Source organism: Harpegnathos saltator, unplaced genomic scaffold, assembly GCF_003227715.2.
Source record: "Harpegnathos saltator strain DR-91 unplaced genomic scaffold, Hsal_v8.6 scaffold647, whole genome shotgun sequence".
Lineage (NCBI taxonomy): Eukaryota > Metazoa > Arthropoda > Insecta > Hymenoptera > Formicidae > Harpegnathos > Harpegnathos saltator.
In genome coordinates this window covers 1-22,785 of record NW_020230479.1, presented here as the reverse complement: position 1 = coordinate 22,785, position 22,785 = coordinate 1, and the positions used below count along the sequence as shown (strand labels likewise).

The 22,785-nt window shown below is 34.1% G+C and overlaps 2 protein-coding genes across 8 annotated transcripts; both read left to right on the top strand.

Annotated features, from left to right (window-relative positions):
• Positions 1–1,592: 1,592 nt before the first annotated feature.
• LOC105184362 (protein max) lies at positions 1,593–6,614 on the top strand. Of its 6 annotated transcripts, XM_025304750.1 has the most exons (7): positions 1,593–1,789; positions 1,998–2,113; positions 2,189–2,242; positions 2,776–3,004; positions 3,348–3,418; positions 3,579–3,924; positions 6,275–6,614. In XM_025304750.1, exons 2-6 carry the CDS (start codon positions 2,003–2,005, stop codon positions 3,615–3,617), a joined length of 504 nt encoding a protein of 167 aa, XP_025160535.1. In that variant the 5' UTR covers positions 1,593–1,789; positions 1,998–2,002; the 3' UTR covers positions 3,618–3,924; positions 6,275–6,614. The 6 variants fall into 6 exon arrangements, with proteins under 6 accessions (XP_025160535.1, XP_025160536.1, XP_025160534.1 ...); XM_025304751.1 differs by having other exon boundaries at positions 1,628–2,113; positions 2,776–2,977; XM_025304749.1 differs by having other exon boundaries at positions 1,629–2,113.
• Positions 6,615–12,058: 5,444 nt separating this feature from the next.
• LOC112589883 (uncharacterized) lies at positions 12,059–14,723 on the top strand. 2 transcript variants are annotated; one of them, XM_025304748.1, is made up of 3 exons: positions 12,059–12,240; positions 13,087–13,302; positions 14,266–14,723. In XM_025304748.1, exons 2-3 carry the CDS (start codon positions 13,098–13,100, stop codon positions 14,688–14,690), a joined length of 630 nt encoding a protein of 209 aa, XP_025160533.1. In that variant the 5' UTR covers positions 12,059–12,240; positions 13,087–13,097; the 3' UTR covers positions 14,691–14,723. The 2 variants fall into 2 exon arrangements, with proteins under 2 accessions (XP_025160533.1, XP_025160532.1); XM_025304747.1 differs by lacking the exon at positions 12,059–12,240 and adding an exon at positions 12,667–12,880.
• Positions 14,724–22,785: the final 8,062 nt, after the last annotated feature.

The following is a 22,785-nucleotide window of genomic DNA, read 5'->3' as shown; positions in this document are numbered from 1 at the left end:
TATCGCTTACGCGTCGCGCGATATCGATATCGTCATTAGATCTAAGAAGTTCGGCGGCTCCCTTTAGTTTTAGACATCAAAATACAAGCGCAAAAATATAGAACGGTGAGGATTTATAACCGCAGTAAGTCAGGATGACATTTAATCAATTTCATTAATTTAATTAACAGAATTAAAAATGCGTATTCTTGTACTTCGTGTGCGTACTCTTATCTCATAGGTTGTCCAAGAGTACGCATTTGCAGCATTTCACATTGTTAATTATTTGAAGCACTATTAATTCAACTATATCAATTTCAATTTTATAGTGTCACTACACAGCAGATAACACTTCATATTCAGTGTTAGTTTGAAGTATGTCGTATCGTTACAGTGTACAATTAATTAAAATATAACAAATGTGTACTATTATCCGCATTTCCTCTATGTAGAAAATAATTATTGCAGAAGGACCCACCTGTATTACCCACCTGCATCCATGTATTGTATCTTGCATCCTTCTGCATTGGGAATTTGAATAATCGTTTTCCAGTCAATTTTCCATTCTGACAATCTTTATACATGCACCTGTTGTAAAAGCATATCTTCTGGAGTCAACATAGTCTTTATATTTTTATTTGCAATGCAGTGCAAGAAATAATTTTAGATACGTGAGAAAAAATATGTAACAAATAAGAAACTAAAAATGACAAAATAAAGAGAAAAATGAAAAAAGGAAAAAAAGCAGGATAAATATATAGAAAAGGGTACACCTCACCGATTTTTTTCATTTTGAAATATGTTATAAAGGATGAAATTCTGAATGACTTTTCCTAATACAATTATATGGGAGTCGCTTATAGTTTCTGAGATATTTGATTTTAAAGTTTTATAATTGTATGTTGAAGTATATTTGAAGTAGACAAGCAGTTTTCATTTACTTTAAATATAGGAAACAGTACATATGAGCGAGAGAGGGGCTCCGCCCGGTATTTCAAATTCGATGATCTTATTTATAATTCTATCGAATAATTATTTTGCTCATCAGATTTTGACTGTTATACATACTAAAAGAAAACTGATAAAGATCTTAGTTCATAACTATTATATAACACATGTGTTATATAACAGTTATATTGTTAAGTAGAAAATTACAACTAACATGCACGTTACATGTAATATTAGGGCTGTTCGTTTTGTCTGCATTATTGCTGAACTGGTGCATTAAGTTAAAGTGAGACAAACGTAGGTTTTCTCACTTCAATTTGTTGCACCAGTTCATCAGTGCAGTCAAAATGAACAGGCCTATTGTGTTTGCTGGGATGATTCCTCCTGATGATATATATATAATTTTTACTATATTCTGTGTAGTTTTCTGTATATTTTTACTATATTCTGTGTAGTAGCTTAGATATGAACCAAACTATCACAAACATACCTCGTTACCGAGCGACGTAGTTGACATCTATTTTCTCAGGGGGCGTGTCGAATTCATAAAAATTTCTGAACCTTTGCTGATCTCCGCTCTCAGGTTTCTCTCTGCTAGCAGTGAATATCGGAACGCAGCCATTGGGTCTGATCTTTATAGCTGCACTGCTGAACTAATGCAACAAGTTAAAATGAGACAAGTATATTTTTTCTCATTCTAACTTATTGCACTAGTTCAGCAGTGCAGCTGTAAAGAACAGATCTATTGTTTCATTTTCTCTGTTTCAACTTTTTCCATGAGTTTTTTGTTCGCTTCCACAGCAGTTGGATGTGGTTCCCGTTGGTTCCTGTAACTACGCATATTTTTGATCTTGGAGACTGCGTACGCGTTGTTCCCGTTTCTCTTTTATTTTCAAAATCGTTCTGATTTACGTAAGAAAAGGAGTGTAATAACTCTGCTCAGAGCCATATATTGAATGAATGAATAAACTTTTTCCATGCATTTGAGCTTATTTCTTCTTGCATCGTTAGTAATGTATATTGTCACTGTTGCGTAGGATTGTTTTATTAATTTGTTTGTGATCATATAGACAACATGAGTGGTAACGATCGCGATATTGATGCCAAAAGTGTAAATTGGCATTCCGAAAATAAATATCTAATAATTGACAACAATGACGAAAACGTGGAAAATGTCGAAAACAATGTAAGTAACAATATTATAGGGATCGCATAACTTTGTCGGAGAACCTTTTTTGTGATTCAATCTCTTATTTCACAGGATACAAAATCTAGATCTGGGAGGAGCTCTAATAAAACACAATATCGTTCTCAGGTGAGATTCAGCCTATAATCATTTTAGAATCTTTTTCGCCGTGAGTGATTGAGTCTATGATCGCTTTTGCTAAACAGATATTTCGCCGCTTTATTCTCTTCCTTGTTTGAACCTTATTGTGAGATTATAATGTAATGTACTCAACCTGAAGTTTTTAGATTTGGATGGGTACATTGCCACTATATAAAAATCAATGCTACATTGAATTTCTTTGATCCAAATATTATCCAGTATAATAGCTAAATATTCTGTTTCTTAATTTTGAAAAATTAAGCATCAATTATGTGCTTTTAATCTAATTAACTATAATCAAGAAATCAATAAAAAGCAGAGTATATGTTGACAGTTTTTAACTTTGATATATGTTTATTCATGCATATAATCTTTAATTTATGTTTTTCTATTGGATATATATTTATATGTAATTGGTTGTTTTGCATATAAATTAATCAACTGTAATAATATAATAGTGTCCAATAACTAATTATCCTTATAACAATCAATGTGTCAATATTGTGAACTTATTTGTACAGACAGAAAAAAGGGAACATCATAATTATTTGGAAAGGAAACGACGAGATGATTTGAAAATGGTTTTTTTTCATTTGAAAAATAATGTACCAACTATACTAAAAGGAAAAGCAAGTAGAGCAGTAATCCTAACGAAGACAATAGAGTATATTCAAAAGATGAGGGAAGAAACTGCCGTACATCAACGTATTACTCAACTTGTAGGTGAGAACATGTTGTTGAATGATCGAAGTAAGTACGTTATCTTTTATACAATTATGTATGCAGGATAATTTTGGGCTTAATTAATAAATATGAAGGTTTCTATATAGTAGTATAGTAATATATATATATATATATTAAAGTTAAAAAAGTTAAAAAAATCATCTTAAACATAAAGTTTCAGAGATAAATATGTGTCATCTCTACATCCTTAGTACATTATTTTTTTCATGAAGAATTATGAGATTCTATTTTCAAGATAATCATTATAAGAGATTTATTCCTTCCTTTTATCTAAAGATATTAGTAATATGCATTTTATTCAAAGATATTAGCTTGTCAAAAATATTAACTCTTTGAGTAATATTTCCAGTTAAAGAATTAAAGAAGGAACTTCCAAGAAGTTGCAAGAGTAGCACATATCACAACAAAACAACTATCCAGGTATCAATTAACTTCGTAATATGTAACCAAATATTAATCATTTTATATTGTATAAATATAGGATAAATTTTAGATAAAACTTTCTTATTTTGCAAATGTGTTATTTTTACAAACATTGCCAATTCACAAATACAATGCAGTATATTTATTTATATTTCAGTCACAGGATACTATATTGGAACTAGGGCTGTGCGATTAACTAAACTCATATTATAATAGAAAATAAAGGGAAAAAAACGTACATTTTTGGAAGATAAGAATCTTCCATTTCATATTTCTACACACAAAATTATGTATTATTTGTATATATATATATATATATATATATATATATATATATATTGAGATGTAACGTGAAGAATGCAGATTTTGCTGAACTCTTATGCAAAAATATTGAAAAATGTTTTGACAGAGTTTTTGTTTGTTGTAGCCTAGATGAATCAATCTGTAAACTGTGAGCTGCTCCAAAGCGAATCATTCGATTGAATGATGCACGGGCCTAGTCGGTATGATATTCCTTTCCATATGTTATAATGTTAACAAATAAAGGCTTCTAAAATATGTCGTTTGCACATAGTGAGCGTTGGACGTCGAATATCTTTTGTTTTAATGAATTTTTTATGAATTGAAGTTCTACAGGGTGTCCCATTTTAATGTCCTACTCTAAATAACTCTTCAGTATTGAAGTTTCAAGGAAAATGATCTGAATAAAAGTTGTAGGGATTTAAGTGAGCTATCTTATGATGACCTTGACTTTGACCTTGACTTCTATTTTCAAGGTTATTTGAAGATCAACTTGCCATCTTTTGCTTTTAATACTACAGGTGACTGTAGTCACCAATCATAATTTAAAATATATTACATTGTAATATCTCATCCTTGACGAACAATTTATCTGTAATTTATATTATTTTACCGAATATCAAATGTTATCATCATCAATCATACCCACTCTATGATAAAATGTACGGTTATAACTGGCCTGTACAAAGAATCTTATTCGCGACTCGAGTATCCGTACAGCGGAAGCATACTCGCGAACTACAGCCGTATCGAAAGGGTTAAATGGGAATCCTTATTTTTTATTACACTGTCTTTTTCTACTAGTTAATTTGAACAATTTTTGTCTAAAGCATTTTTTTATTTATTTAATATTTTTTTAGATATTTAAGGAAAACTTGGTAACTTTTTTAATATTTAACTTACGATATCTCGCTAACTATTTGTCGGAAGAAAAAGTGGCACTAGACTTTCTTGCTTTATTTAGTCTCAAAAATATAATATTGTTACAATAGCGCCTTGACTTTTGTTAACTTACTAATTTTTGGAAATTTCAAAATCATCAAATTAACAAAAATCAGGGCGTTATTGTAACAATATATTCTTAAGACTAAATAAAGTAAGAAAGTCTAGTACCACTTTTTCTTCCGACAAATAATTAGCGAGATATAAGTTAAATATTGAAAAAGTTATCAAGTTTTCCTCAAATATCTCAAAAAATATTGGACAAATAAAAAAATGTTTTAGACAAAAGTTGTTCAAATTAACTAGTAGAAAAAAACAGTGTAATAAAAAATAAGAGATCCCATTTAAAAAACGCAAGTTGACCTTCAAATGACCTTGAAAATTGAGGTCAAAGTCAAAGTTATCATAAGGTAGCTCACTTAAATCCCTACAACTTTCATTTAGATCATTTTCCTTGAAACTTCAATACTGAAGAGTTATTTGGGGTGGGACATTAAAATGGGATACCCTGTATATGCATGCATACACATACACGACGCACGCACGCACGCACGCATATATACATAGGAAGGAAGGAGGAACATTGACTATGTTTACACGGCTTCTAACTTCGACTTAGTAACTACCGTAGTTAGTGCAGTTTCGAATCCGATTAGAGTATATTTTTAGATCTAAAAGAATATACCAATCGAATCAAAGAATTCACTAACTACGGTTGTTACTAATCCGGATTAACCTTGCCGTGTAAACGTAGTTATAGAGACCTTTCGTGGAAATCTGTAAAATAAGCAAAATATTTTTCGGTTTTTGGCCAAGATCAAAAAATTTCACCTTATAATTACGATATTTGTAACGAGGAGAATCGTCCGCAAAGGTAATGTTTTTTTAAGCTCTGAAATAAAAACTATTAAATTTATACACGGTTTTATTAATATCCGAACATTGACTGGATTGAGAATTATTAAACATTTTCGGTACGACATTCGTTTCTATTTATTATGGATTCATCATGATTGTTGATTATTTGAAGAATCACCGACAATATTCCAAGTCGTGTCATGAGTGTTTGATAGTTACAGATTTAGGGCCAGAGCACAGATTTCTGCATAACGCATAAGAGAATCAACCAATCAAAGTTCTTCATTTCTATCCTGAGGAGGGAAATAAAGAAAACTAATTGGTTTATTCTCTTATGCGTTATGTATTTGCGTTATGCAAAAGCCTGTGCTCTTGCCCATACATTCTTATATAAAGGCATAATGCACAACGCATAAGAAAATAGACCAATCAGAATGCTCATTTCTATTGCCACGCTTGAAATGAAAGACTGATTGGTCCATTTCCTTATGCGTTGTGCATTATGCCTTTATGCAAGAATGTATGCTTCCCGCCTTACATAACACAACATATGGTCTGTTCGTTTTCAGCCTGCATTGCTGAACTGGTGCAATTGGAGTGAGAAAAAATATAGTTGTTTCGCTCTAACTTATTGCACTAGTTGAGCAGTGCACATAAAGCGAACAAACCAATAAGAATAACTCGATACTCATTGGTCCAAGTTCTTGTGTTATGTATATGCATCTATGTCATTTCATGTGCGATGGCCTAAAGGCCGATCCAGAATAGGTTGCAAACATCCAAACCAGTTGCGAGTTGCGAAAGATGGCAATTACTAGCAGCAGAGAGGAACGTGAGAGCGGCCAACACGGCGTTTTCGGCGACACCGACTTTCTGCACTAGAGACCCTACAATAGAGAATCTGGACATTAGAGCTTCGGTGTAATTGGTTCACGGACCAGTGGCCTGAAAATGGCGGCACCAATAGAAAACCTTGCTTACTTAGCACGAACGGGTAGATAATTTGGATGTCAAGTAATGTGTCTTCTGGATAGCGTCACATATTATTTTATTTAGCATCAACACATGAAAAGTAAAGAATTTCATAAACGAATATTTCGAAATTCAATATTTATAAAAAAATGTAATATATTTCATAAATTTATGCAGAGAAACATATATGGTCCATACCTTAAACTTAATTTTATTGATAAAAATACCTGTAAAAGTGGCTTATAAAACTTCTAATTGGTTATAACTAATTTTTAGAGACACTTTGATAAAAGGAAGGTTAAAGTATGGACCTTAAAATCAATATTTCTATTAATAGAATATAAGTGAAATGCATTGTAAGTGGGAATAAGAGAAATAATAACATAACGAAATATAAAATACAGGGTGTCCCATTCTAATACGGCCGGCTGAATAAAATTCGAGGATATTTTCCAGAAAAAAATGTCAGACAAATGTTGCTCAGTTCTAAGGGGGACATTCGATGCCATCAACAATTTTGACCTCGGGTGAAGGGTTCAAGATCATTCAAGGTCAACTTTTTTTTCTTAAATAGGAACCCCTATTTTTCACATCGGCAATCGATTCTACGTAAAAAAAAATGAAACTTTTGTCTGAAGCATTTTTTTATAACGCAAACTAATTTCACTTACTCAGTCTCCAAAATTGAAATTTTCAAACTTTCTGAATTTTTTACTCGAGAATGGTGGGGTTTGGGGGGAAATTGCAGAAGACAAAAAGTTCTTGGAATGCTGCAAGGAATTCACTCGAATTTTCGCATAGTTGATCGTGCACTTTTTTCGAGATACCTCCTGATAGGTAGAACATTGGCGGAAAAAAGTGCACGATCAACTATGCGAAAATTCGAGTGAATTCCTTGCAGCATTCCAAGAACTTTTTGTCTTCTGCAATTTCCCCCCAAACCCCACCATTCTCGAGTAAAAAATTCAGAAAGTTTGAAAATTTCAATTTTGGAGGCTGAATAAGTGAAATTAGTTTGCGTTATAAAAAAAAATGCTTCAGACAAAAGTTACATTTTTTTTACGTAGATCGATTGCCGATGTGAAAAATAAGGGTTCCCATTTAAGAAAAAAAAGTTGACCTTGAATGACCTTGAACCCTTCACCCGAGGTCAAAATTGTTGATGGCATCGAATGTCCCCCTTAGAACTGAGCAATATTTGTCTGACATTTTTTTCTAGAAAATATCTTCGAATTTTATTCAGCCGGCCGGATTAAAATGGGATACCCTGTATATAATATTTAAATATATTATATATTTTATGAGAATGCAGAATATAACAATAATATATACAATGTAATATATGGTATACTTATAAATAGGGTGTCCCATTTTAACTTTTGCATTAAAAAATTTCGAAAACTATGAAAGATATTAAAGAAAACTAAAACACGTTTTCCATGATTTCGAAGGGAAAAAAGAATAGCATATCAGTTTTTTATTTGGAGAGCATTTTCAAAGTCAGTTGAAGGTCAACTTAATTTTTTAAAAAAAGCTTAATTTATTATTATATCTTCTTTTTCTACCAATTAATTTTAACAACTTTCGTCTGAAATAATTTTTTATTTGCCTAATATTTTTTGAAATATTTAAGGAAAACTTAGTAACTTTTCAATATTTAATTTACGATATCTCGTTAACTATTCGTCGAGAGAAAAAAGTATTAGACTTTTTTACTTTATTTACTATCATGAATATATTACTATAATAGTGTCCTAATTTTTATTAATTTAATTTTGAAATTTCCAAAATCGATAAGTTAACAAAAGTTAGGGCACTAATATAGTAATATATTCTTGATAGTAAATAAAATAAAAAAGTCTAATACTATTTTTTCTTTTTACGAATAGTTAGCAAGATATAGTAAGTTAAATGTTGAAAAAAAACTTGGCATTTTCTATAAACATATTAGGTCAATCGGAAAGTTCTGTCTGTTTTCTTGCAAAACATATGGCTTTATTTAAGAAACAAAATGAAAAAGTACATCAATCAAAGTATTGTCCATCGTTAGCGATGATCTTTTCCCATCTTTCGGTCAGCAAGCGAATTCCGCGGCGAAAGAATGACTCATCTTTGGAGGCTATCCAGTCAGACCCATTTTTCGACGTTTTTATAAGAATTGAAGCATTCCTCAGCAAGTGCGTGTGTCATCGACTGAAATAAGTGATAGTCGGAAGGGGCACAGTCTGGTGAATAAGCCGCATGGGATAACACTTCCCAACGAAGTGCTTCTAACGTTTCCTTGACAGATTTTGTGATGTAAGGCCGAGCATCGTCATGAAGCAAAATCACTTTATGCTATCTCGTTTCATATTCTCGTCGTTTTTCGTGCAATGCTCGGCTCAAACGGATCATTTGTTCTCTGTAGAGATCCCTTGTGACTGTTTGAGCACTTTTCAATAGCTCATGGTACAGCACACCCTTCTGATCCCACCAAATACAGAGCATTGCTTTCTTTTCGTGGATATTCCGCTTTGGCGTCGATATTGAGGGTTGGCCGGGATCGCAAATAGTTTTTCGACGTTTGAGGTTGTCAAAATAAATCCGTTTTTCATCCCAGTGATGATACGATGTAAAAATTCCTTTCTTTGTTGCCTAGCAAGCAGAATTTCGTAGGTGGTTTTTCGCCTTTCAATGTCTCTTGGCTTCAGTTCATATGGGACCCATTTTCCTTCCTTGTAAACCTTTCCTAAGGCTTTCAAACGATCAGAAATGACAGATTGAGCACAATTTAATACTTCTGCAAGTTGCTTTTGCGTTTGACATGGGTCTTCGTCCACCAATGCCTGCAATTCTTCGTCTTCGAATACTTTTGGCCGTCTAGAACGCTCTTTGTCCTCTACATCAAAATCACCAATTTTAAAGCGTCGAAACTATTCTCTGCATGTTTTATCGGAAGGAGCATTATCACCATAAATTTCTACAAGCATTCGATGAGCTTCAGCTGCAGTTTTCTTCCAATTGAAGCAAAAGATTAACACTTCGCGCAAATGACGCTTATTTGGCTCAAATTTCGACATTTTTGATGCAGTGAAAAACAATGTTATTGATGCAAACGTATACTTTTATGTACTGAATGTTATTGACAGATGTCAAAAAAACTATTAAGCTCCGTTTAGACATTAGAGGTTAACGACAGTTTTAGCTATAGCTACTTGTCGCTAGCCATACAGCACAGATCATTATAATTACATTGCCAAAACGTTGCAACATTGCACATTGCAATACAATATTGTAAAGAGATATACAGATTCGAAAAATACCAGCATACTTGTAGTAACATTACAGTAATATTAAAGAAACATTGCAAGAGCAAAATTGAATATACAACAATATATTTTAATAATAAAATACTTTCATCCGGGTGGAGTTTACGAACGCGGCCCAATATGTTAATCACAACACTTAACATGAATTCATATTAGCCCGGGAACACAATAATGTAATAAGTTTTAAGCCTTAAGGAATTATCCAATCCCAGTCGACTTTTATAAGAATAATCGAATGAGGTTAGCCAAATTCTCAAGGCTCAAAACTTACTACACCTATTGTGTTCCCGGCCTTAAGTATTAGAGGATCCCTATTTCGAGCTATTGCGAATACAGCGATTCCGTTGTGATTAACGTATGCGTGCTTCCAATTATTTCGAAGAAAAAAGGAAAGAATAGTGATTCTGAACAATGATCCACAGTGTTTGTTGCTGCACAAAAGAAAAAGGTAAGCACATTGTCTATTAATGATAATACCCATACAGCACAAATCATTGCAACAACATTGCAGCAACGTTGCAACGTTGCAAATTATAATACAATATTACGAAGACATTGCAGAGATATAGATTCGCAAAATACCTTCCCACACAGCACTCAGTCGACTATTAATTGACTGTCAGTCGGCAGAAGAGGTCTAAAGTCGACTTTAAAGTCAGACTGAATGCCAACTTGTAGTCGACTAAAGGCTCGTCTACATTAGCTGTAAGAATAAGGCTGTAAGGTTGCAAGACACGAAATGAAATATTTTCATTCGCTGACAGCTTACGTTACAGCTTTACAGCCTAAAATAGACCAATCATAATCGACTATTACGAGAATAATCTATTGTGATTGGTCTATTTTTATTCTTATTGCCTGTTGTCTGGCATTGTGCAAGGGGCTTTACTCTTACAGCTATTGTAGACGAGCCTTAACAGTCAACAAATGACTCGATTATAGACTACGTTTATACGGCTTCTAACTTCGACTTAGTAACGCTAATGTTATAACTCCTACTTAAGGTAAGTTGCGTTTACACATTTACGCTTATCTATTTGAAATAACTTAATAACTTTCGAGTGAATCAAGGATTTCCATTAGTACCAATATAAAAGGCCGAAAAATGAAATGATTATGATTGTAGTCTAAATATAAAAGAATTAGAATATGAAAAGAATAATATGTAAATAAATCAACAAATAAAGTGAACTTTTAGGTTATATTATGAATTTGAAAATTATAAAATATGTATATATCTATATAGTAAAATTTATATAATAAAATATAATATTTAACTAAAAAATGAAATTAAAATTTTAGGTTATCAATTTTGGAAAAAATTAATCATGGAAAATATGGAAAGCGTACGCCCGTTTGTTGCTATATATTTGAAAACAGTAGAAAATATGACGATGCAATATATACTATATGTACGAAATATTTTGATTAAACGGCGAAAGCGTCAGAAAGAAATTATATTACAACATTTATTGAATTTAACACCACTAAATCATTTGCTTGATCTCGGACCCGTATTACAATTTTCACGACATAAATCAATTTTACAATCAAGTTAAGGTGTTCAATTTTTATATTGGTATTATTGTCATATTTACACTGCGTCCGTTTACACGTCTTCCTTACGTCGATGTAGAACTCTAAAGCCCTAAACACAATGCCAGGCAACAGGCAATAAGAATGAAAATAGACCAATCACAATAGATTATTCTTGTAATAGTCGATTGTGATTGGTCTATTTTTATTCTTATTGCCTGTTGCCTGGCATTGTGCAAAGGGCCTAAGCCTCTTCACCAAATGACTTTGAGTTACTACATCAATGTAATAACTTCGTCGTAAAGGAGTGTTTACACGGCATCTAACGTCAGTAGTTGTAAGATCGATGTTATAACTTTGGCGTAAATTGGGTTGTGTAAACGTAGTCAATAAAGCTAAGACTCCATGCATGCGGTGAACTGCGGCAAATGCTGCGGTGACCAATCAGGAGGGAGACGCAAGTCCGGTTGCGGCAAGCTCCGGCATGCGTCTGTCTCCTGATTGGTCACCGCAGCCGTTTGCCGGAGCTCACCGCATGCATGGAGTCTTAGCTTAAGTAATCATATTATTATTCTTCTCACATTCAACTGTGATTGGTTAATATCTTACTGTTATGACCTAAGTCTCTCTATTGTGGATGGCCCTTCATGTTCTGTGTGAATATGTATGCGTCCGGATGTGACTTCCGGTCGAGCGTTGAAAAAGAATCGACCCGCGAACACGACTCCGAATTGATGTGTTCTATGTCCGTTCCTGTTAGCATATTCCATTCTTATTTTAATAAGTTAATTCTTAAACTACATTTGTAAGATACCTACAAATGATTTTCGCATTGTGCCAAGAAATTGATTTTCGGATAATAACGCAATATTTCAATAGTCTCCCTACGGAAATATAAATGAGGTTAACACAATTTATAACATTCTTATTTTAATAAATTAATAAAAAATAATCATTTGCAATATAAGACGAGCTCCTTTTTATGGTAATTGCAGAAAATGTTCCGCAATAATAATATAACAATAATAAATAAAAACATACAAATAATATATTAAGTTTGTGTGTATGTTTCCAGCGTTGTTTATTTAAAATGACAGGTACTTATTGAGAAAATGTAATACAATCTTAATCATGAAAGTATTTTCCTGACTCTGTAGCCCATAAATCTCTCTAGGCCACTCTAGCCCATAAATCAGGTAATCTTCACATTCTTTGCACAAAAGATTGTGGCTTAAAGGCGATGAAGTTGTCGAAGCAGTTTTTGTTATCATCGACGTTTGCAAAGCACTGCCCACAAAGTGTGTGCTGTAGGAACCTAAACAGATGATAATCTGAAGAAACGAGATCAGTTGAATATGTTGCATGTGAAAGAACTTCTCACCTTAGGTCGAAAATTGTTTGTTTTGTCGATAAAACGATATGGGGATGAGCATTGTCATGCAGCAGTATAACCTGTTGCGTTCCTTGGCCAGTAAACAATCGTTTCTCTTCCATTTTCTTGCTCAGAGCAATTGCCGAGCGCAACAGCAATCACTCCATTTTAGTAAGAAAAAATATTTTGATAATAAATATACTTTGATAATTAAGATTGTATTACATTTTCTCAATAAGTCCTGTCATTTTCGATAAATAACGCTGGAAACTTATTCACACCTGATAAATGATAACAATAAGTAGACTGTGTATACTAGTATAGTATATATTTGTTTTTATGATATTTTTTAATGTTTAGAATATTAATATTTACAGCTGAATGTAGAATGGCGGATGATAAGAGACAGAAACAAATTCGTTTCTATTCAGATAAACATAACCGTCGTCTCATACAACAACAAAATGAAGCTGATGTATACAGAATTTTTGGTGCATTAGAAAATCTGCCACCATCATTTATCCCTATCCAAACGATTAATCCAAGTGGAAATGAGAGATTGATTCATACTAGTGATCAAATATTGGAACATAGTGAGTATGACAATGTTGATTATGACATATTGCAACTGCAGGATAAATATATAATATTTAAGTGTATAGTATATACAGGGTGTTTGAAAGCTTATCATGCAGACGAAAGTTGGAAATAGATTGGGTGTAGCCGAGAAGAAAAGTCATGTACCATAATGACAAATTGGCAATAGTTACCGAAATATTAATTTAAACATGTGAGCCAATGAGTGCGTAGAGAGCGCTGGGTGGCCGCCTCTTGTCGCTTATGTTGCCCCTCGCCGCACGCGCTCGCCTATCGCCACTCGTTGACTCCGCCTGTATCAAATGTCTACGTGCTTACTGCGGCCGCCCTCCGCTCTCTACGCGCTCGTTGGCTCACATGTTTCAATTAATAACTCGGTAACTATTGCCAATTTGACATTATGGTACATGACTTTTCCTCTCGGCTACACCCAATCTATTTCCAACTTTCGTCTGCATAATAAGCTTTCAAACACCATGTATATAGTACATAAGTATATATAAATATAATTAATACAATAAATATTAATAATATATATGCTTGTATTGAGATGCATAAGTATAGTAATTTAGTAAAATTAGAATAATTGATACTTATATTTAACATAAAAAAGAACACAATAATAATGACGTTAATATGCAGTAATAATGAATAAAATAATATTTAAAAATACATTAAAATTTTTACATTATATAATATAATACTATTTTTATATATAATTATATGTATACAATTATAAATGTTATATACAATTTTATATAAAAATTATAAACAAATTTTACATACAATTATAAATAAACAGTGTTTAAAATTATTTTTTATAAAAACTGAAACGTAAAGACAAAATGATAATTAATATATATACATATATATGTAATTTTTTTTATTATGAGTTTAAAATTTTAGCTTATACGTACATTTAATCATTGGTAAACAAAGATGTATTGTATATTTTACAGATGATATACATGAGGTATTAAATAATGAAAACGATGACTCTGACTGCAATAGCAGTATTCATAGTTATGAATATCCAAATTTCAATTCAAGTGACGATAATGAAACAGAAGCATCAGATATAGAGTCGATTGAGGATGAAGCAGAGAATGATGATGAAATTATGATTAATGATAACTTCATACAAGATATTGCTACATGGATGAGACAATTCAAAACATCACAAGAAGCCAAGGTTGATTTATTGAGAATTTTAAATTTACATACTAATGTAAAATTTCCAAAGGATCCACGAAAACTTCTCCATACTCCTACATCTACAGATGTTAAAGAAATGTGTCAAGGACAATACTGGCATAGTGGTTTAAGAAATGCAATAATAAATATTTTGAATAAAAGGCAATATTTACAATTTACATTTAGATAATAAAACAGTTAATCTCTTCATAAATGTTGATGGTGCACCTCTTGATAAATCAACGCAAAAATGTCTGTGGCCTATTATGTTCAGATGACATTATTAAAGAAGTTCATGTTGTCGGTATCTACTATGGAGGAGGAAAACCGAGTGATGCGAATAAATTTTTAGAATCATTTATAGATGAAGCGATTTCATTAATTAATGAGGGTATTGATTTTAATAATAATAATTATAAAATACGAATCAAGGGAATGATATGTGATTCACCAGCTAAGGCGTTTATTTTAATGGTTAAAAGTCACAGCGGCTATGAGAGTTGTACAAAATGTTGTATTCATGGAGATTACATTGAAAACACAATATGTTTTCCAGGATTTTGCGATGTACTTAGAACTGACGAAATGTTTAAAAACTTTAATTATAATTTAGATTATCAAAATAAAGAAACCAAGCTCATAAACATACCGTACTTTGAATTGGTATCTAACGTTCCGTTAGATTATATGCATCTGGTGTGTCTAGGAGTGATGCGTAAGTTAATTCAGCTTTGGTTAAACGGACCAATCAATAAAAATGTACGATTTCAGTCCAACATTGTGCATGAAATTTCTAATGCGTTAACAGATTTTGTACAATTTATACCATCGGATTTTAACAGAAAACCAAGAGCTCTGAAATACTTAAAATATTGGAAAGCCACGGAATTTCGTTTATTTTTATTATACTTGGGACCAGTAGTTTTACGTAAACATTTAAGAAAAGATTTATACAATCATTTCCTAGAATTATATGTCGCTATTACTATCTTAGCTTCACCAGTTCTTTCTCTTCATGATGTAAATGTATCTTATGCGGGACAATTATTAAATCATTTTGTTTCGAGTTTTGAAACATTGTATGGTAAAAGATATATCAGTTATAATGTGCATAATTTGCAACATATTGCAGCAGATGTTAAGAAATATGGAGCCTTAGACAATTTCAGCGCATTTCGATTCGAAAATTTTATAGGAACATTGATAAAACTTGTGAAAAAGGGTGAAAAACCACTCCAACAAATTTCCAGAAGATTGAAAGAGTATGAATTAACGTCGCAAAAGAAAATAAAAATTTCTGGAAATTTAATCAGATTGGAACAACGCCATTATAACGGTATTATGCGTCAAAATACGTTCTTTTTAAAACAATATAAAGAAATGTACAAAGATCATTTTTACGTTTGTATTACAGATAATAAGAATAATTGCTGTTTATTAGATGATGGCTCTATTGTTGAAGCGCTAAATTTTGTTCTTCATGATAATATACCATATGTTATTGGTAGAGAATTTGTGAAATTAAAAAGTTTATATGAATATCCTATGAGTTCATCTGATTTTTCAATCCACGTGTGTAAAGTAAATGATGTTCTTTTATCATGGCTATGTTCATTTATAAGGGCCAAATTACTAAAATTACCTAAAAATAATAAAAAAGCACATTCCGTTATCATTTTTCCTATTCTGCATACTAAAATTAATTATATGTAAGATTTATCTTTTGTAAATAAAACTTTTGTAATTTTAACTTTTTAATAAAATATATGTACATTAAAATCTGTATTTTTAATTTTATTGCTTATTTCATCTACACTTTTATTTTATTATTATTTACTAAATATAGAAAACTATGTTTTTATATCAAATTTGCATGGTTTTTCATGATAAATAATCCTATATTACTGAAGATTATACACACACATATACACCCACACACAATTTATACTACAATCAATTTTAAATAAAATTTTGAAAATTGTTTATTAACGCGGCATTTTAATTGTTCCAAAAATTTCAAATACAAAGTTTATATTATATTTCATTATTATAATTATTATAATTAATTATAAATATATATATTTAATTTTTTGTAAGTTCTAGTCTATCAACAAATTTTCATAAATAGTACAAATGCAATGTTGCATCTGAAATGTTTAGAAATATAATAAATATAATAATAAAAATATAATACGTGTAATGTAAATGTAATATTACTTTTATCGTGTATTAGAAATATTTCTAAATCATTGCATCTGCAATATTTCTTCTGAAATATTATAGATATTAACTTTGCAATTAAATTTGCAATTCAATTTTTCATTATCTACACAACCTTTCAGAAAATTTTCAGAAATATTTTAATTGCAATGTTGCGTTTGACATGTTACAGAAATATTATTTGCACAAAGTAAGTGTAATATTACTTTTATAATGCTTCAGAAATATATATGAAATATTACGCCTGCGACATTTCTTTTGCAATACTATAGAAACATGTTAATATGAACGCTAACTTTTTATTTTTCTTCAAAATTTCAGAAATATTGCGATTGCAATGTTACAAAACACATGATGCAGGCACTTCGTTGAAATACTTCAGATACAAAGTTACAGTTGAAATATTTATGAAATATTTCTGTATCATTACAGTTTTTCAACAATATTACATGCCGAGTGGGCAACTTAAATATACACGCAAGTGAATCCCAAATATCAGCAGAATATCAGTTGAATATATCAACACATGATTTGGTAAACAATAATAATGCGTGCAATGAGTCTTACTTTAATAAAATTCCTCATTCATCTACTCCAGATAATTGTAGTATGTATCTTTTTGGAAAGTTCCAATTTATTTTAGTTAGTAGATTACATAAAATTTTTAGTTAGTTAGTAGACTATATAAAAACTTAATATTTTTGTCTTCAAATAATACTAAATACTTTAAAGAAATTATTCGCCAGCAAAGTTTTTTTAAAACTCAGTTATGGCAGATGGCAGACGATTTGAAAGAAATTAAAGATGCTGTAATAAGTAATATTCAGATGATACAAGATACGAATGGCAACCAGCAGCAAGGAGCAAGATCAATTTATTCTTCTTTTGATCTTCTATTAAAAACCATTCAAGATTTGGAAGAAGCTGTGGAACAATTTTTACACATTCAAAATAATTTTGATCGCTCGGTAATATTTATACTCTATGCAATCGTAAAATCTTTTCATCTTTTGTGATATACGAATTGAATATTGTAATGAAATATATATATGATTTGTTGCAGTGTACAGAAGCATGTGTAATAGGAGGTACATCTGCTTATAATTTTATAAAACGAAATATGGATAGATTGATTACCCATACGGCACAGCACCGTTGCAGCAACATTGCAGCAATGTTGTTTTGCAAGATTGCAACATTGCAGAAACGATGCGAAATGTTACTGCAATGTTGCTGCAGTCTTGCAGCAAAGGTAAAATGTCCGCTTGCAGCAATATTGCAATGAAATATTGTAGTAACATTGCAGTGTAACATTGCAGCAACATTTGTAATATAATTTGTATGCAATAATGCTTTATATATATATATATCTATATATATATATATATCTATATATATCTACACTTTTATTTTATTATTATTTACTAAATATAGAAAACTATGTTTTTATATCAAATTTGCATGGTTTTTCATGATAAATAATCCTATATTACTGAAGATTATACACACACATATACACCCACACACAATTTATACTACAATCAATTTTAAATAAAATTTTGAACCCAATCTATCTCCAACTTTCGTCTGCATGAAGCTTTCAAACATCCTGTATATATATATATATATATATATATATATATATATATATATATATATACAGGATGTTTGAAAGCTTCATGCAGACGAAAGTTGGAGATAGATTGGGTGTAGCCGAGAAGAAAAGTCATGTACCATAATGTCAAATTGGCAATAGTTACCGAGTTAATAATTAAAACATGTGAGCCAACGAGCGCGCAGAGAGCGGAGGGCGGCCGCAGTAAGCACGTAGACATTTGATACAGGCGGAGTCAGCGAGTAATGGTAGGCGAGCGCGCGCGGCGAGGGACGACGTAAGCGACAAGAGGCGAGCACGCGCGACGAGGAGCGAGCGAGCGCAAGCGACAAGAGGCGAGCACGAACGACGAGGAGCGAGCGAACTTTTTTTTTTATAGCTTTTGCTTTATAGCTCGCTCGCTCTTCATCGCGCTCGTTCGCCTCTTGTCGCTTGCGCTCGCTCGCTCCTCGTCGTTCGTGCTCGCTCGCTCCTCGTCGCGCACGCTCGCCTCTCGTCGTTTACGTTGTCCCTCGCCGCGCGCGCTCGCCTACCGTTACTCGCTGACTCCGCCTGTATCAAATGTCTACGTGCTTACTGCGGCCGCCTTCCGCTCTCTACGCGCTCGTTGGCTCACATATTTTAATTAATAATTCGGTAACTATTGCCAATTTGACATTATGGTACATGACTTTTCTTCTCGGCTACACCCGATCTATCTCCAACTTTCGTCTGCATGATAAGCTTTCAAACACCCTGTATATATGTAAGACAAATAATTTTTGCATAAGACGAATATAATTTTTTTTGCTTATCCTTTGCGATTTCGTTCTTTTTTTTCCTCCTCTTTCTCCCCCTCCCCTGTCAAATAAGCGCCATCGGCCTATTATTGTGAATACTTACTCTAAAATACATAAGTGTAATATAGATACTGAACCAATTATCGTTTCCAATACCTAATAATTTCTATCGTGTGAGGTGTGGATATTTCATATAAAAATTCGCGATGAGCGTTCGGAGCGTTAGAAAACAATAGCGATCTCGGTGAGGCTAATGGTGGGGGAAAACAGAGTTTACGTTTGGAAAACAGAGACGCGGATGACAAGAACAATGTCACTGACGAGTGAGTCAGTCACTGCTGGACGTCCAAGGTGAGCGTGCCGTCGTCGCTCGTGTGGAAAATTGGTGAGTGTTAGCCAAATTGCTGTTTCCTGGTGGTCGGCGGCTGACCGGGGGCGCGAGCGTTGTTCTCTTGCACGGTCGATTGATGTCTCTCGAATCCGAGTGTCGGTGTCGTTGTGCGTTTTCCCTTCGACACCGATCCAATTCGGGTGTCTCCTGGGTCGCCGGACTGGGCCCGCCGTGCGTTTTCCCGGAGCGCCCGGTGTGATCCGGATGATCTAAAGCCAGTAGCTGAGAGGGACATCTCGTGCGTTTTCCCTTGATGTCCATTGTACCTCTCAGTGCTGGATGGTGAGTCTTAAGCTGGAGTGCGCTGGTGATCTCCTCGTGCGCTTTCCCTTGGAGATCTCCAGCTGCCTGCCAGCGTTTCGAGTGTGCGCATTCCCGCTCGAACCGCGTTTTGATCAACCGTCACATGAGGTAATTGCGTTAGGGCTTGACCCGAAGGTGACCTAGCCCTTTGGCGCGTCGCCGTATTCCGCTCGACCCTCGCCGGCGGGCGTCTGAACCAAGTTATCGCCCCGCGATCTGTTTTTGTGTTTACTATTTCGAGTTGCTCGACTATTCACCCGGTTCGAGGATTAGAATAATTAGACAGGAGCGGGACAAAGCAGGTGGCACGGGTCTCGCCTCCATACTATACATTAATAGTCCGTCAAACTCTTACATATATATGTATATATACACAGGGTGTTTGATAGCTGATCATACAGACGAAAGATGGAGATAGATTGGGTGTAGCCGAGAAGAAAAGTCATGTACCATAATGTCAAATTGACAATAGTTATTAATTAACGCGAGCGCGAACGACGAGGAGCGAGCGAACGCGAACGACGAGGAGCGAGGAGCGCAAGCGACAAGAGGCGAGCGAGCGCGACGAAGAGCGAGCGAGCGGAACGACGAGGAGCGAGCGAGCTATAAGGAAAAAGCTATAAAGAAAAGCTCGTCTCGCTCCTCATCGCGCGCCGATCGTCCTTTTGTCGCTTACGTTGCCCCTCGCCGCGCGCGCTTGCCTACCGCACTCACTGACTCCGCCTGTATCAAATGTCTACGTGCTTACTGCGGCCATCCTCCGTTCTTTACGCGCTCGTTGGCTCACATGTTTTAATTAATAACTCGATGACTATGCCAATTTGACATTATGGTACATAACTTTTCTTCTCGGCTACACCCAATCTATCTCCAACTTTCGGTCTGCATGATCAGCTATCAAACACCCTATATATGTTAGTCTCACCTCCTATTTTTCCCCCCCTTTTTCTTATTTCTTTTTTTATCCTTATCGAGGGTACATCTTGCAATCTAAACTTCCGGTTCTCCCCTCTTCGTTTCGATATTGGACTAGGATTATATTATGTTGACATTCGTAACGGCGAATTGTGACTAGCATTTTATTTTAAGTTACATGCTTTAATGCCTTTTACTATCCTTTGTATATGGAAAACCTTGTGTTAAATTTCCGACACCGGCGTGTGTTAATTGATATATCGATTTTGGATGACACATTTTATGTGCAGACTCATATGAATTGTGTTACTCTTTTCTGTTTTCTTTCTTTTCGGCACTTCTGTTCTATGTTAATTTGACACGTCTTTTCTACAGCGCGCGTATGCTTTATCATTGTTACGTAGTCTCAAGAATAACAGCCCGGTTGCGCGAGGGCTTGGCTATTATTTCTTACTATTATTCCAAATTATTTTTATCATAGCGGACAGACTATGCAGCTTCCCCATCTCTTGCTTCTTAACAATAAAAATAAGCACTAAGTGTGGGAAAGTTGTGTTATAACCGTTAACAACTTTTCTAATCGTTATCTTTATAACTCTGCAGTATAAGCATTGTGATTCTACGAATCTCATAACTGTTTTGCGTCAGCAGCACGGCCCAGCTTCGCTCTCAGGAATCTCGGATGGAAGACAAGGCATATCGCGTCGTAATTCTCCACCTTGTTTCTTTCATCCGACATCTCGCTAAACTTTACGTATTATCCGGTTATTAGATCAAAGCGTTAGAAATGTAGTGTAAAGAAGTAAAAACCTATCACTATAAAATTGTACTACCCCCGTTTGCCACTCTCCGTTAAAATTATTAAACTTGTTGCGCCGAATTCGCCAGGAACGCTTCCTTGGCCTATCATTGTATCGCGTCGTACCTAAATTCGCGATTGCCGCATTATTGTCCACCCGCGGTTGACTATAAAATTGTAAACGTTTTCATTCTAAGATAACCGAACTGTTTAGGCGACACTTTGGCGGGGTTCTTATCGTTGTTGCATCGGAGATCGAGTAACTCGCGTCTTGCTCCGACACAAAGAAGAAGGACTCCTCGGCCCGTCGGCGAACCGCCCGCTTCTTCACTCTCGTTGAGGCCGTCACACGTTTCGGACGCGTGCTCACAAGTCTCTCCTTAACTATTGTACTTAGAGAATCTTCAAGTTCCATCATCTCGTGACGGTCTCTCATATTCTCGTATATCTCTTCTTTTTTTTCTTTCTGGTTCTTTCTCATTACAATTGTTGCAATCAAGTGTATTCATGATTCAACCAATTTCTCGATCTTCTTAATTAATTCGTACAAAAAAGACAGACGCGACTTTCGGAAGCCGGGAGTGCGATATCGCGAGCGTTCGACGTTCCTCTCAGCAGAGAGGAACGTGGGCACGTACGAGGGCTCCTTCTCCCGTTCGTCGGACGCCTAAACAGTGACGTTCCAGCCATCCGATCACAGTAAGCCTTTCGATATCCAAGTTAATAAACAATATTTGTCTTCCTTCTATGTCGTTCGATGTTTTCGCAAACCGTGTATTGTTCTCCGTACAGAGGTGCTTTCTCATAGTCATATCACGTTATCAAATAAATTCTATTGAATCCAATAAAATTTCCACGGGACGTAACACGGGACGTAACAATATATATAGAGTTAATTTAATTATAATTTATATATACTAGCATATATGATATACATATGTCATAGGGTCATTAAACTTGCACATTCGTGCTATTATTTTGTTCTAATGCAAATATTTAAATTGTTCAAACATAGGAATACATGAAATAATATTACAGGGGTGTTTGGATAGCTGATTCATGCAGACGAAAGTTGGATGATAGATTGGGTGTAGCCGAGGAAAAAAAGCTCATATACCATAATGTCAAATTGCGCAATAGTTATCAAGTTATTAATTAAAACATGTGAGCCAACGAGCGCGTAGTAGAGCGGATGGGCGACCGCAGTAAGCCGTAGACATTCGGATACAGGCCGGATCAGCGAGTGACGGTTGGCGAGCGCGC